The sequence below is a fragment of the Thermobia domestica genome, chromosome 13 (genome assembly GCF_964235325.1).
Source record: "Thermobia domestica chromosome 13, izTheDome1.hap1.1, whole genome shotgun sequence".
Lineage (NCBI taxonomy): Eukaryota > Metazoa > Arthropoda > Insecta > Zygentoma > Lepismatidae > Thermobia > Thermobia domestica.
Genome location: NC_137466.1, coordinates 212312239 through 212328203, shown reverse-complemented (window position 1 = coordinate 212328203; position 15965 = coordinate 212312239). Strand labels below are relative to the sequence as shown.

The 15965-nt window shown below is 38.2% G+C and overlaps 1 protein-coding gene across 4 annotated transcripts in view; it reads right to left on the bottom strand.

The window, feature by feature from the left end:
• Positions 1–15965, bottom strand: part of LOC145668998 (photoreceptor-specific nuclear receptor-like) — a 164783-nt gene that overhangs the window by 21757 nt on the left and 127061 nt on the right. For 2 of the 4 annotated variants that reach the window (XM_081737320.1, XM_081737321.1), the window contains one exon: positions 299–673. In XM_081737320.1, the coding sequence (XP_081593446.1) occupies positions 299–673 (375 nt within the window). The remainder of the gene's footprint in view (positions 1–298; positions 674–15965) is intronic. The other 2 variants (XM_081737322.1, XM_081737323.1) reach the window with 1 other exon arrangement.

Genomic DNA, 15965 nt, shown 5'->3' with positions numbered 1-15965 from the left:
CCTGTTTGTGGCCAAACCTGGTCACCAAATATAGAATTGTTTTATTTACTTGGCCATGGTCTATTTGTCCACCAAATTTGGTTAAGATCCAATAAGTAGTTACCGAGAAACGAGGTACCACATACAAACACACATGGTGAACTAACTGAAAGAAAGCTTATCTCTGGTATATGCAGTTTGAGATCAACGCTATATATATATATATATATATATATATATATATATATATATATATATATATATATATAAAGAATTTAAGTAATAAAAAAAGTGTGTTATAATTTCTAATAATTTTTACCTTTGCTATCTGTCTCCAGAAATGTTCGTCGTTCGTCGTCCGTCGCGCCTCTTGTACTGTCCACTCCAGAACTCGTGACTTCGTCCTCTTTCGCTGTCGTGCTGAGATTCATGTGACTGGTCGTCGTCTGCTGAAATGCTGACGTCTTACTGCTGAGAGGGAAAGGTCCTAGGGTTAAGGGTGGACTCGGGTGCAGAAGGGGTGAAAACGCTGGCTTGAAAGGTAAAGGGAAAGTAGTCGGATAATAAGGAGCCGCTATACTTGACGGGCAAAAGAAGTTTGTACTAATAGTGGGTGCTAAATCCACTGCATATGGTGGTCGCTTATTGCATGACCTTGGTGCCCTCTCGTGTTGAACAGCTGGAAGAGAAAAGTCTACAAACAGTCTGCAATCGTGGAGCTTGTGCCTGTAATAACAATCGGATTTAATAAAAGTAGATCTAGAAAGGGCACGCAAAGATATTTTAATAACATCTGCCATCTTGTTTGAAATTTTATGATGATGCATTATTTCTTAGTCAATTAAAAGTTTCCCAATCAAAGATAAATGTAATCTTTAATATCAATATGAGGCTGGGAAAATGAGTGTTTGTGTGTTAGTTTTTACAATATTTTTAAAAGCAAAATACCAATTAAAAATAAATATAAAATGTACAAAGATCAGACATACTAATTGTATTCATAAAGTATCGAGCCTTCAATTAGCAAAAATATATTTATTGATTTGGGAATCCGGAACACTTATTCCCTTTAAAGCATCTCTTTGGTAATGCACACACTTCTCCCAGCGAATCTGACATGGTTGGAAACACTTCTGGAATGCAGTTTTTGGAATTGTGAGCAACCATACCGTCGCATTCTGCATGATGTCTTCTCTTGACTCAAATCAGGTCCCTTTTACTGGCATTTTCAGAGCTTGGAAAATAACCAAAAGTCATACGGAGCCATGTCGGGTGAGTAGAGAGTCTGACGAATCACAGGAATGTTGTGTTTGGCGATGAAGGCCTGAATCAAATTTTGAGGATACTCTCCTCATGCTTAAATTCTTGTTTAAAATTGAATGAACCGATCCCAATTGAATGGTTTCCGCTTGGGTATTGCAAAACTTTCGACAAAAAAATTGATGCAATATCGCTGCTCAAGTTTTTCTGTCATTTTACAAAAAAAAAAAAAAAAAAAAAAAAAAAAAAACTGAAATCCGACAACCGCTCAGTACACGTCTTCACGCGTTGACCGACTGCCAGCGGAGTGTTGTCAGATTCAGAACAACAGACCTCCCGCCCAAAGCGCTGAAATTTCCCGATCGCTTGCAAAATTTCTCGCCAAGAAAGAATATCAATAATTAATTAAATAATTAATCATTAATGATTAAATAATTAATCATGAATTATTAAATAATTAATCATTATATTAATGATTTCAAATTAAAATCAAATAACTATGAACAATCAATCAGAAGTACATCTTTTCCTGCGGGAGGAGAAATCTATTATAGAGCCATCATTCTATTTTCTATCTGTAGTTATTTGGTATAGAGAGAAATATACATTTTGTGTGTGTGTGTATGTGTGTGTCTGGGTGTGTGCTACTTCCAAGTATTATGTGCTTCCCTTCTTCCCCTCTCTTCTTTCTAACATTCTGTGAATGACTGTCCGCAACAAATATAGTAAGTAAAGGGCCATAAACCCTCTCTCGCTTCTTTCTTCTCGCAAAAAAAGTGGATATTGGCCCGATTAACAATCAGTTCTATTTGGTTCGGTTTATTAATCTCTCTTGCTGTTTTCTAACCTTCAAAGATGGTTCTAATCTATGTACCACCAGAGATGAAGACAAGAAGTGAGGGCCTATGTTTAGCAGAAGGGGTCCAGCTCTTTTCTCTAAAAAAAAAAGTTACAATTTTGGTAATTTCTGCTCACATTCGGTTAGTTTAGGGTAGGTTAGGTTAGGTTAGTTTATGTTATATTAGTGTAGGGGTCCCGCATAATTTTCCAAAAATGATAGAATTTCGCTCATTTCTACTAATATTAGGTTAGTTCAGTTTAGCTTAGGTTAGTTTATGTTAGATTAGGTTAGATTTGGTTACGTTATGTTACGTCTAAGTACTTGCATCATTCATTTTTCCTGTAAATTTTGTGTTTTTTTACGTGCTTCTGGACCCCTTGTACTATACATACTCCGAAGTGAGAAAGAAAAGACATGAACAGAAAGAAGATTTGACAGAATTTACCATTTTCAACTAGAATTTCCCGCATTCCCGCCATCTGACAACACTGTGCCAGCGACTGACGCTTTCTGCGGGGGGAAAAATTCGCGACTGCGCATGAGTGTCCTCCTCTACACTGAAGAAAGTCTCTCGCGCTTCATTTTCTTACGCGGAAAAAAATAAGGTTCGATACTTTTTGAATACACCTCGTATATATAGCATTGAATAGATTTCATTGATCAGAACAAATTATGGTATATGGGTGAGTGTCAGTTCTCACCTCACAAAAATCAACAGAAACTATATTGTTTTGTAAACACAAAAAAATGATATTATACCGGTACAACAATTATTAATGTAAAACTAATGCTGAAGCTTATCTTTCTCAAAGTTTCATTCTGATACTAGCAAAATTATAATATGTAGTAGCAGGTCCGTATCCACGAGGGTCTAGGGGGCTGGGCCCCCTCTAAATTTTTATTGCTCCCATCCTAAAATTTTCACGGTAGGCTTGCAAATGAACTATAATATGGTGATGAACTATAAATGGTTGATCTGCCTCCCTAACTTCTACCGGCTTCCTCCCCCTATAGTTTTGGTTTGGCTACCAGCCTGTGTAGTAGAGTGTTCAAATATCAATGTTACTTTTAATTTGGTACAGTCAGCGACAGTAGAAACTGGAGGTTGGATACATAAGAAATGATAGCTTTTTCCAGTAGCAGAATAGTTTCACTCGATGTCTGATAGTTGGACAACCAACATGACAGCAAATACGTGCCCGAAAACATAACATGCCAGGATATTCCTCCATTTGGAGAAAAAAGTATTACTATCTGAGAGCATCACTTAGAGAAACAACCACGAGATAAATCTGCAGAAAATCCATTCACTTTAAGATCAAAGAGATAGGAATTAATGCAAAGGAAACGAAAAGAATAATACGCATCATGCAGAGACCGAAAAAGTATGGAAAGCTAAACAAAATGAGAAAAGAAGGAAAGAGGGAAAGGAAAGAGCAAAAGACATGGGAATAAATTAAATTTTAACACTTAAGGATAAACAGTGTCCGTCTTTCCTCCTGCCCGCTGTATCCGTCCTGGTTTTTCTCCCTTCATAGGATAAATCTCATTCAGCATCAAACGCGAACATCATTTATAGTGTTTTAATTCCTTGAAAAAAAAAGTTAACTCCATCCAGGCCGAGACTCGAACCCCGGACCCTTATAACGACAGTCAGACGCTGTAACCACTTACCTACACACGCTATGTCAACGGCGGGCGTTTATAAACCAGCCATTACCCGCGCTGTTATCAAACGTCTTAAATCAGCTAACTTAATCTATACTGTTACTTACTGTTGTCTATATATATATATATATATATATATATATATATATATATATATATATATATATATAGAGAGAGAGAGAGAGAGAGAGAGAGAGAGAGAGGGGTATATAAAAGACGGTGATCGCACCACTACTGACATCTGATAGCCGTGTTAGGTAACACACACATTAGAAATAATGCTTCGAAACCTTTAGTTGCACGTTCTGCCGTGGATAAGTCGGTAAGGTGTCTGCTTGTTGAGTAGGCAACTCGAGTTCGAGTCTCGAATACACCAATTACTTTTTCCTTCAAAATACATTTCTATATTTTTATATATGTTATTAATAATTGCTTTCTTGCATTTTTTGTAAATTACCTTAAATTAGTGAAGGTTCAGTAAAATCAAGAAGGTTAAAATACATATATATGATTGTTTTATCCGTATGTACAGTCCAGAGATGGAGCGGGTCGGGGGGCCACGGGTCAACTGAACGTGACCCACTGCAACCTCCCACCCACCAGGACCCACTCTGTCTTAACAACGTATTACGACCCACGACTTTGTCTACTTTCAAGGCATCCCTTTTCTTTTCATTTGTTTCTATTGACAAAAGAACTTCAGGCAATTTTAAATATTGATATTTGCAACTGTAATAATAGCAATAAAACTTATTTGAGACGCAGCCTGTGATTTCTTAGAGGAGCTAACTACTGGGAAAAATGTTTGAATCATGTGTAATATATGAATTATTATATAAAAAATTGAATGTAACTATGTCTGCATGATCATCATATCCAAATTGCAAAGTCAAATGAAATGATTTTTGGTATATACTTAGGCCTCAATCTCAACTAGGAAGTTATCATACATGTATGGTTTCATTATATTACATATTCTAAGAGGGTCCGAATATTAGCGAAAATTTTAGTATCTCACAAGCCGTTCAAGTTGGAGAGCTGACATTCAGTATATTAATTCTTTATCTAAATAAAATAAAGAGTTTGTTTTATAAATAAATAAAATAAAGAGTTTGTTTGTGTGTTTGTCTGTCTGTCTGTGTGCGGCCTGGGAACCAGACGAGTGGACCGAGAGTTACCAAATTTTGGTCAGGGGTACCTTGACCTAGGCCCCAGATCAAGACGAAGCCGTTTTCTTTTCAAATTTCGAACCAGAGGGGTCTCAGTGGGGCTTTTACCGGAACCGGCATGGGAACCAGACAAATAGACCGAGAGTTACCAAATTTTAGTCACAAATACCTTGATCCACGCTCCAGATCAGAGTTAAACGTTTTTCTCAAAATTCGAATCAGGGGGTCTCAGGGGAGCGTTTATCGGGACATGTAAAAGTAGTAGAAAATTTCCGATATTAGTGTCGAATTCATAGTTCTCGCGGTCGCTGAAATCAATAATGAAGCTCCTCTCGCAATAAACTTCCAAATTCACGCTATTCGGCTCCTTGCCAGGGGTCACCGCGGGGGAGGGGGAGGGCGAAATATCGAAACATATAAAAGTAATCCAAAATGACCAATATTAGTGTCAAATACATAGTTTTCGCGGTCGCTGAAATCAATGGTGACACTTCCATTAGCAATGAATTGCAAATTTAATAACAAATGTGTGCGGACCGGGACTCAGCGGCAATGGGGGGGGGAAGAAATACCGAGACATGTAAAAAAAATAGCCCAAAATGTACGATATTAGTGACAATTCCATAGTTTTTGCACTCGCTGAAATCAATGGTGACACTTCCATTAGCGATGACTTGCAAATTCAGCTACTATTGTATGCGGGCCGCGGGTCAGCGGGTAGGGAATACCGAGACATGTTAAAATAGCCCAAAATGACCGATATTAGTGTCAAATTCAAAATATTCGCGGTCACTAAGATCAATGGTGACAATTTTATTAGCGATGACTTGCAAATTTAGCTAACATTGTATGCGGACCGAGGGTCACATGTGGGGGGGGGGGTTACCAAGATGTAAAAATAATCCAAAATGACAGATATGAGTATCAAATCCATAGTTGTCGCGGTCGCTGAGATCAATGGTGACACATTCATTAGCGATGACTTGCAAATTCAGGTGAAATTGTATGCGGGCCCGGGTCACATGTGGGAGAGGTTACCGAGACATGTAACAGTTATCTAAAATGACCGATATAAGTGTCAAATCCATAGCTTTCGTGGTCGCTGAGCTCAATGGTGAAACTCTGAGCGCATTCACCCAATTCGGCTAAGGGCCGGAAGTCACTGGGGGGCGACACCGAGACACGTAAAAGTAATCCAAAATGACCGATATTAGTGTGAAATCCATAGTTTTCACGGTCGCTGAAATCAATGGTGACATTTCCATTAGCGATTACTCAAAATCAGCTATCATTATATGCGGTCCGGAGTCACCGGGGGATACCGAAACATGTAAAAATAATCCAAACCTTGTCTGTTTTTTTTAGAAACACAATGTTACGAGGCACAGCCACCACGCCTGCGGTGTGCTTCCTTTTTTGCCTTAGGCAGCTTCAGGACTAAAATTAAGACTTTCATTCTGTCAATTTATGTGTAGCTATCAGTCAGTCACACAGGTTCTTTGCAACGCTGAATTTTACAAGAAAGGTTTTGTTCATCGGGTAGGAAGAGAAGCCCATCGTACGTTGTAATCCCTTCCCCTCTTTTGCACAGTGTGTGAAATTTAACTTGTATACTGTAGTAAGTTACAGAAAAGAGAAAGCTATTTTTTTAATGACATTATCGAATAAGATTGACCACTATTACAATATATTCAAGATGAAAAATATTCATTTAACAGTCGTCGTACTTAGTTGTCTGCACTGAAATTCCCATAATGTGCTTTCTTTTTTTCTAATATGAGCTCCGAGCTTCTTCGTGGCTAAGTGGTTAGCGTACGCGCCTTTGGCGTCAGAGACCCGGGTTCGATTCCGGTGAGAGCTCATGTAGTTCGGATTTCACGATTAATCAGTAGGTCCCGTCTCATATAGCCTCGCTGCTGAAAAGGACGACAAAATCAACTCAACTCATATTCAGCACCATAGGAGATATAACTCGGAGGGGAATTTTGTCCCTGGAAAACCTCCCAAAATCATCAACGGTACGAAATATGTCTGCAATGCAAGATGTCAATCATTTCCAACTCTATGCTCTGTGACCTAGTTTGCTTTTCATGTTTTCAGTAAACTAGACAGACAAAAGGAAGAATAGAGGCTTTCTTCCAGAAAATTGTGTTCGAGGGTGGGGGACACACAGGCCCGTATCCATGGGGAGTCTAGGGGGAAGGGCTCACCCTAAATTTTTACATGAAAATGATTTATGAGCATTAAAGTAGTCAGCCATTAAGATTTTTTCTTTTTGTTTTAGGATGATACTAGATTCGACTCCTGGTGTAAGCTCAACTTTCAGTCCTGTGTCATTTGCATGTCTCGTTTCATACAGATTCGTTGAAAAACCTCTAAACATGTGCTATGACTAGTATGCGAACTAGTTTTTTTTTTTAAGCAAAAAAGAGAAATTTCTTGCTTTAGACTCTGCCCTGTAATCCAGTTTTTCTGGAGGCGAGATAGTATGGTTGGGAACGGCCAATCAGATTCAAGTTCCAAACCCACATTAAAAAGACCTTCCTTTATAACCTTGGTGTTGTATAAGGACGAAAAACAAAAATATACTGATAGCTCCAGTAATAGATATTATGGGAAAGAGATTTAAAAAATAGGTGGTTTTGAAATAGAGAAAGGACAATCCCTGAGCTTTATTAGTATTACTAGCATATGTTATCCGCTTTGCTAAGTTGAAATGAAAATTTAAAAGCACAATTCCGTATTTCATGTGTTTAGTACCCGTGAAATATGCTGTTTTCGTTTTTAATGGCATCGATTTAAACAGCATCGGAAAGATCATTGATCATCTCGGCGACCCTAAAAATCATGGATTCGACACCAATAATGGTCATTTTCGGTCATTTATATGTATATTTCCTCCTCCCCCATGTTGCGGGCCAAGGCGTCGAAAGTGTCACTGTTCATTTCAGCGACCCCCCACAAATGTGGATTCAGCACTAATTATCGGTCATTTTCCATTATTTTTAAATATCTCTTCCTCCCTCTCCCCCAAGTTGTTGGGTTGAATTTGAATTTAAACGGGATCGAAAGTACCACTGTTCATCTAAGCGACCCAGAAAACTATAAAATTGACACTGATAGTGGCCATTATCAATCATTTTATATATTACTTTCTCCCCTTCCTGCAAGTGGCGGAACTGATTTTGCATTTAAACCGGATCGAAAATGTCACAGTTCATCAGAATGATCCCGAAAACTATGGATTAGGCACTAATATTGGTCATTTTTGATTATTATTATATACAGCTGCCCCTCCCACGTGCTGTGGCACACAGAATCAGAATTGTCACTGTTAATCTCAGCTACTCCTAAAACTATTGACTCGACACTAATATTACTCAGTTTTGATCATTTTTAAATGTTTATACCCCTCTCCTCCATTGTACCCCCCTTCCCAACTATTAGGGCTGAACTTGGATTGAAACAGCATCAGAAGTGTCACTGTTTGTCTCATCGGGCCCGAAAACTATGGATTCAACACTAATATCGGTCATTTTTGATCATTTTAAAATTTCTCTTTCTCTCGCCCTCCCCTACGTTGCTTTATCAAAGTGAACAGCCTAAAGTAATCCGTGCCCCTACACTCATGTATGTTGAAAATTTGATTTAGATCGGTCGGGTGGTTCAAGAGTGATGAAGTCACAAAGGCAGTCATATTTTTTTTACATATATCTCCCCCTCCCCCACCCCTACATTGGCTCGTCAAAGTGAAACGATAAAAAAAAAACACCCTAGGCCCGACCCTCATATTTGTTGAAAATTAGATGGAGATTGGTTGGGTGGTTCAAAAGTTATTAGGTTTTATTAATTTCTATTTATATGTCCTCCTTCCCACTCCCTAGGATGTACCGTTAAAGTGAAATTACAAAAATGTTTCCAGATCCAAACCTCATATATCTTGAAAATTTGATTGCGATCGGTCGGATATTCAAGATATAGTTCAAGTGTTATTAAGTTACAAAAATAGTCACTTTCAGTCTTACATAAATTGATTTTTATATATCTCCCCTCCTTCTCCGCCCCCCACGTTGCTCCGTTAAATTAAAATTACAAAAACGATCCCAGGCCTGAGCTTCATGTTTGTTGAAAATTTAATCAAGATCGGTAGAGTGGTTCAGGAGTTATTAAGTTTTATTTATTTTTACACCCCCTCCCCTAAGTTCTACCTTCAAAGTGCATAGCCTTTAACCAGCCCAGTCGTAAAACTCATCCATGTTACAAATTTGATCAAGATCGGTGGGGCGGTTCGGGAGATTTAGAGTCACAAACATATTGTTTCTTAATTATATATATATTAGTAGTGTCGAATCTAGATATTTTCAGATGGGGGGAACGTGTGCCATGGCCCACAACATGGGGGAGGAGGAAATATACATATAAATGACCGAAAATGACCATTATTGGTGTCGAATCCATGATTTTTAGGGTCGCCGAGATGATCAATGATCTTTCCGATGCTGTTTAAATCGATGCCATTAAAAACGAAAACAGCATATTTCACGGGTACTAAACACATGAAATACGGAATTGTGCTTTTAAATTTTCATTTCAACTTAGCAAAGCGGATAACATATGCTAGTAATACTAATAAAGCTCAGGGATTGTCCTTTCTCTATTTCAAAACCACCTATTTTTTAAATCTCTTTCCCATAATATCTATTACTGGAGCTATCAGTATATTTTTGTTTTTCGTCCTTATACAACACCAAGGTTATAAAGGAAGGTCTTTTTAATGTGGGTTTGGAACTTGAATCTGATTGGCCGTTTCCAACCATACTATCTCGCCTCCAGAAAAACTGGATTACAGGGCAGAGTCTAAAGCAAGAAATTTCTCTTTTTTGCTTAAAAAAAACTAGTTCGCATACTAGTCATAGCACATGTTTAGAGGTTTTTCAACGAATCTGTATGAAACGAGACATGCAAATGACACAGGACTGAAAGTTGAGCTTACACCAGGAGTCGAATCTAGTATCATCCTAAAACAAAAAGAAAAAATCTTAATGGCTGACTACTTTAATGCTCATAAATCATTCTCATGTAAAAATTTAGGGTGAGCCCTTCCCCCTAGACTCCCCATGGATACAGGCCTGTGTGACCCCCCACCCTCGAACACAATTTTCTGGAAGAAAGCCTCTATTCTTCCTTTTGTCTGTCTAGTTTACTGAAAACATGAAAAGCAAACTAGGTCACAGAGCATAGAGTTGGAAATGATTGACATCTTGCATTGCAGACATATTTCGTACCGTTGATGATTTTGGGAGGTTTTCCAGGGACAAAATTCCCCTCCGAGTTATATCTCCTATGGTGCTGAATATGAGTTGAGTTGATTTTGTCGTCCCTTTCAGCATCGAGGCTATATGAGACGGGACCTACTGATTAATCGTGAAATCCGAACTACATGAGCTCTCACCGGAATCGAACCCGGGTCTCTGACGCCAAAGGCGCGTACGCTAACCACTTAGCCACGAAGAAGCTCGGAGCTCATATTAGAAAAAAAGAAAGCACATTATGGGAATTTCAGTGCAGACAACTAAGTACGACGACTGTTAAATGAATATTTTTCATCTTGAATATATTGTAATAGTGGTCAATCTTATTCGATAATGTCATTTAAAAAATAGCATTCTCTTTTCTGTAACACTACAGTATACAAGTTAAATTTCACACACTGTGCAAAAGAGGGGAAGGGATTACAACGTACGATGGGCTTCTCTTCCTACCCGATGAACAAAACCTTTCTTGTAAAATTCAGCGTTGCAAAGAACCTGTGTGGTTGACTGATAGCTACACATAAATTGACAGAATTGTAGTACTGTCTGCCTGAGGCAAAAAAGCAAGCACACCGCAGGGGTGGTGGCTTCTGTGCCTCGTAACATTGTGTTAAAAAAAACAGACACAAGGTCACTTGTCAGTGATAAGTGGTTAGTTTTTTTTTCTTTTATACAAATCATATTGTTTGAAGCCTCTTTATTCCTTACAAAAACAATATAACCAGATTCATGGGAACCCACAGCAATTGTAATAAAAGTTGAAAAAATATCTGTATCATTCAGATCCTTTATTATTATTATTATTATTATTATTATTATTATTATTATTATTATTATTATTATTATTATTATTATTGTTATTATTATTATCACATAATATTTTTCGTTAGTCCTCACAGCAATTAATACTTAGCAGCAGAGGTAAAAGTGCGTGGGAACGCGGGGGACCCTACCCCACCCCCAAAAAACTGGGTATGGCGACCCCCCACTTCCTAAGCATTTACAATGGACACAGATAGGCATGGGATACGGCGTGACGTCATGCCGCTACCTACCGTCCCCCTACATTTTCAGATGATTCCATCCCATCTAGCCTAATCCCACTTAGCCTAACGATTTATCAGCCACTTATATCTCCAAGATAAGAATGTCTATCATTTTAGGCGAGATGGGAATTCCCATCTTACTTAATCCCATCTCGCCTAAAATTGCGGTAGGATGCAAGGAGGGAATTTCTGTACTGAAGAGGGAATTCCTCTACTAGCATTTTAACCAGATATATCAATCAATATTGGCAATCTCTGTCAACTACAATATAAATATATAATAAGTACTATACAAGAAGAAAGCATAGGGGGTAGGCAATTTAATGAATTTAGTTCACTTTTGGTTTGTTTCGGGAATACTGGAAATTGATTGGCAAAGAGAAGCTAATCAGAAACAGGATGAAAATATAGAGCGTGTTTCAAAACAACACTGACAACGTTTGGGAGCTGATTCCTGACACCATGATAAGACAACCTGGGTGCACAAATGCTTCCTTTTGGCGCTATGACCAGCCAAAAACCAGTCGCAAAAATGCCGAAAACAGCGATAACTCGAGAACAAAATGTCGGATCGAAGTCGGGGGAAAGGAAATGTATATTATTTTTAGCCATGGCTTCCATCAATGCACAACTGGATATGGTACAGGAGCAGCACAATGGTCATCTCAAAGAAATTGAAGAATTATGGGGATATTTTATGAAACGTTGACCGAGGCAAGTTAACTACAATTAAATACGATATTCAACTAACAGGAATCTTAGAACACGGTCAAAGTTACAAGAACATCATTAAAATTATAAAAAAGGGAAGATGGACACATTTGATTGATCTACTATGTCTCAGTATAGAATTGGCTATCAAGGAAGAACTGAAATTATATGAAGTCCATAAAGTTTAAATGTTATGCCTTCTAGGCTAATGAAGACAGAGAGATCACGCATGGATATTGGGTAGCGTCTGCGACTTTCGCAAAGGAGACAAGGCTCCGATTCGCGGAGGGAGCGCAAGCATTTCGGATCTCACGTTAATCCGTAGCTCCATATCTCATGTAATTTTGCTACCCAAGGGATGCTAAACTGAAATCCGATCCAATAATAAAGAGAGGTAATGGATGGAAGCTAATTTTTGGGAAATAATTCGTGAAATGAGAATGTAGGAGAAAACAGGATAATTCCGAGAAATCTCACGGGTACGATGGTATCCACTACAAACTTTAAGTCTGGGATCGAACGAGGTCCATCCCGCACCAGAAGTAAGCGCTCTATCACTAAGTTACCTGCTCCTACTTTGGAGGAAACACTATTATTCTGACAGATGTATCGATATGCTAAATAATGTTTGTGATAAACCAACATACAAGAAGTATAAACGGTCAGAATGTGGGATTCGTGGAGTTTCCTTTGTGAGAAAATGGTAAGTACGTTTTTTTATGTCAGTTATTCTTAACTGGATGCCCGCGTCTCTTAGGGATTGGGGAGGACACGGTGAAGCAGTGGTAAACACTTGTTTCTGGTACGTGGGGCCTCTGGTTCGATCCTCAGCCAAGAAACTTTGTGGTGGACACCATCGTATCATGTGTGGGTTTTCTTGGGATACTTTAATTTCCTTCCACATTCTCATTCCATCATATCTTCCATCAACATTCACTTGCCTTAATCATTGTCTCCCTTAGCCTAAAGAGCATAATCGTGGTTCGTTAAAATGAAATACTTCATTTCATTTTACAGGGGTTGCTTACAGTTTGTCGGTGGGTTACCGTTAAGAGAATTTTTCAATTGGTTATATTACTGATACTAATATTTGTAAGAAAGAAGGAGTCTATGAGGCTCATAATTTTGAAAGGCCAAGAACTACAATTGAACGTTGATTGTAAGAAATGCTTAAGGTACGAACTAAATTTGATTTGTGAGTCTTTTAGCATTATTAGTCGTATTATGGACAAAAAATAACTCATATCTATAAACCAAGAAAACTAACAGTGAAATTTGATATTCGACAGTGAAATATAATAATATACAACTTGGATATCAAATTTCGAGGTTAGTTTTCTTGGCTTTAGACATGTTCAACTTACATGTGTTTTCGTGATAGTCCAAACTTTCAACATACGAGTATCAGTCTCCTAGATTTTCGTAAATAACTATGATGATTATCCTAAATCTAACAACTAAGTACAGATACCGATCACTAAAGTTCATAATTGACTTTTGAGAACATGCTGGCCCTAACTGATATATCACATCACTACCTTTCCATTTCCAAAATTATCACAGATTTCAAAATGGCGGATTTGAAGGTGCCGCCAGAGGTTCGCGATCTACTCTGACCATTTTTCTTCTGTCAATATGAGAAACTATCACCGTTTGCATTGTCTATCTTTCACTATTTTCATGATTCAATAGTTTATTTGATGTATTTCAATAACATAGCATAGCCCTCCTCCCATCTATTTTGACCCCCCTCCGTTTCTTATGGCGTTCAGCCCTTATAACTTTGCACATATACATATTTCTATATCCTCTATCAGTCGCACTAAGTGTCATCCCGCAACTCGAGTCATCCATTTGGACCCTTTACTTGTCAGGCAATTTCTTATTGATGGAAAAACAAGGAAAATAATTCTACAATGACTTACAAGTAACACTTCCCAAGTGTAACACTCCGATTTTGATAAAATTTGGTAGGTAGATACTACACATAAAATTAACTAATACGTGTATTTTTATTTTCTGTGGTAAAGTTGTTTCAGGGGGCGATAAACCAGACCCAAAATTTTGAGAGTTGACGCCCGAAAGGTAATAACAAGTGGACCGAAGTGAATGAAATTGTGCACATATATTGTAGACATAAAATGAGGGAATACGGGTTTCGTATTTTCCTGGAAAAACGGTTAGATGGGCCACAGACCCCTCCAAATCTTTGATCACGAAATATCAAAAGTGCTAATAATAGTATGCAAGAAGTGCCTACAGAACATGAAGAATTGCAACGAAATTTTGTGTAGTGACAATATGCGAATAAAAACTAATGCGTTTTTTTATTTTCTGTGGAAAAACGGTAAAGGGGAAAAGGCCCTCACAAAATTTGGAAAATTGACGCCCAAAAGGCAAAAGCAAGTGGACCGAAGTGAATGAAACTGTGCTCAAATATTGTAGACGTAAGATGAAGTAATACGTGTTTCGTATTTTCCTGCAAAGAAAAAAAAATGGGTGGACCGAGGCGTCTGGTGGCGGAAGGAGTGGACAGAAGCGAAAGAAATTGTGTGTAGATATTGGATATGTAAAATAAGACCTTTCGTGTTTCACAAGTGTATCCATCTGATTTTTCAAATTTGGAAGATCAACAGTAAGCACAAATAGTATATATTGTATTTTATAATATTTCGGGAGGCACCTTTAACGCTTACAATGTTTTCGTGATCAAATGTTTGAAGGACTCCGTGCCCCACCCAACCATCTTTTTTTCCAGGAAAATACGAAATTCGTATTCCCTTATTTTGTGTGTAAAATATCTGTGCATAATTTCATTCACTTCGGTTCACTTCTTCTTGCCTTTCGGGCGTAAACTTTAAAAATTTTCGGTGATAGTTTCGCCCTCTAAAACCGTTTAGACGCAGAAAATAAAAACCAGTATTCATTTATTTCTTGCGTATTGTCAACACGTAAAGTTTCCCTGCAATTCTTCATGTCCTTTACACATTTGACCTAGTGTTACTAACACTTTTCATATTTCGTGGTCAAAGGTTTGGAGGGGTCCGTGCACCACCCAACCGTTTTTCTTTATGAAAATACGAACCCCGTACCCTCATTTTACGTCTGCAATCTCTGTTCACAATTTCAATCACTTCGGTTCACTTCTTCTTGCCTTTTGGGTGTCAGCTTTAAAAATTTTATCCCTGTATATTATTAATAATTTATATCTTGCATTTATTAATAACTAGCTGAAATACCCACTTTTCGCAAGGGCCAGATAAAATATCTATGTAAACACACTGAACAACGAAACGATAAAATATCGGTAATTTTCTACTACTTTTACATATCACTGTAAACGCGCCCTGAGACACCCCTGTTTGAAATTTAAAAAGAACGTCTCTGGTCCCCAGCTGATGGGAGTTGTATTTAGAAGTCAACGCCTCTGGAAGAATCAGCATTCATCTCAGCGACCGTGAAAACTAAGGATTTGACACTAATATAGTTCATTTTGGATTATTTTTACATGTTTCGGTATCCCCCGGTGACTCCGGACCGCATATAATGATAGCTGATTTTGAGTAATCGCTAATGGAAATGTCACCATTGATTTCAGCGACCGTGAAAACTATGGATTTCACACTAATATCGGTCATTTTGGATTACTTTTACGTGTCTCGGTGTCGCCCCCTAGTGACTTCCGGTCCTTAGCCGAATTGGGTGAATGCGCTCAGAGTTTCACCATTGAGCTCAGCGACCACGAAAGCTATGGATTTGACACTTATATCGGTCATTTTAGATAACTGTTACATGTCTCGGTAACCTCCCCCACATGTGACCCGGGCCCGCATACAATTTCACCTGAATTTGCAAGTCATCGCTAATGAATGTGTCACCATTGATCTCAGCGACCGCGACAACTATGGATTTGATACTCATATCTGTCATTTTGGATTATTTTTACATCTTGGTAACCCCCCCCCCCCACATGTGACCC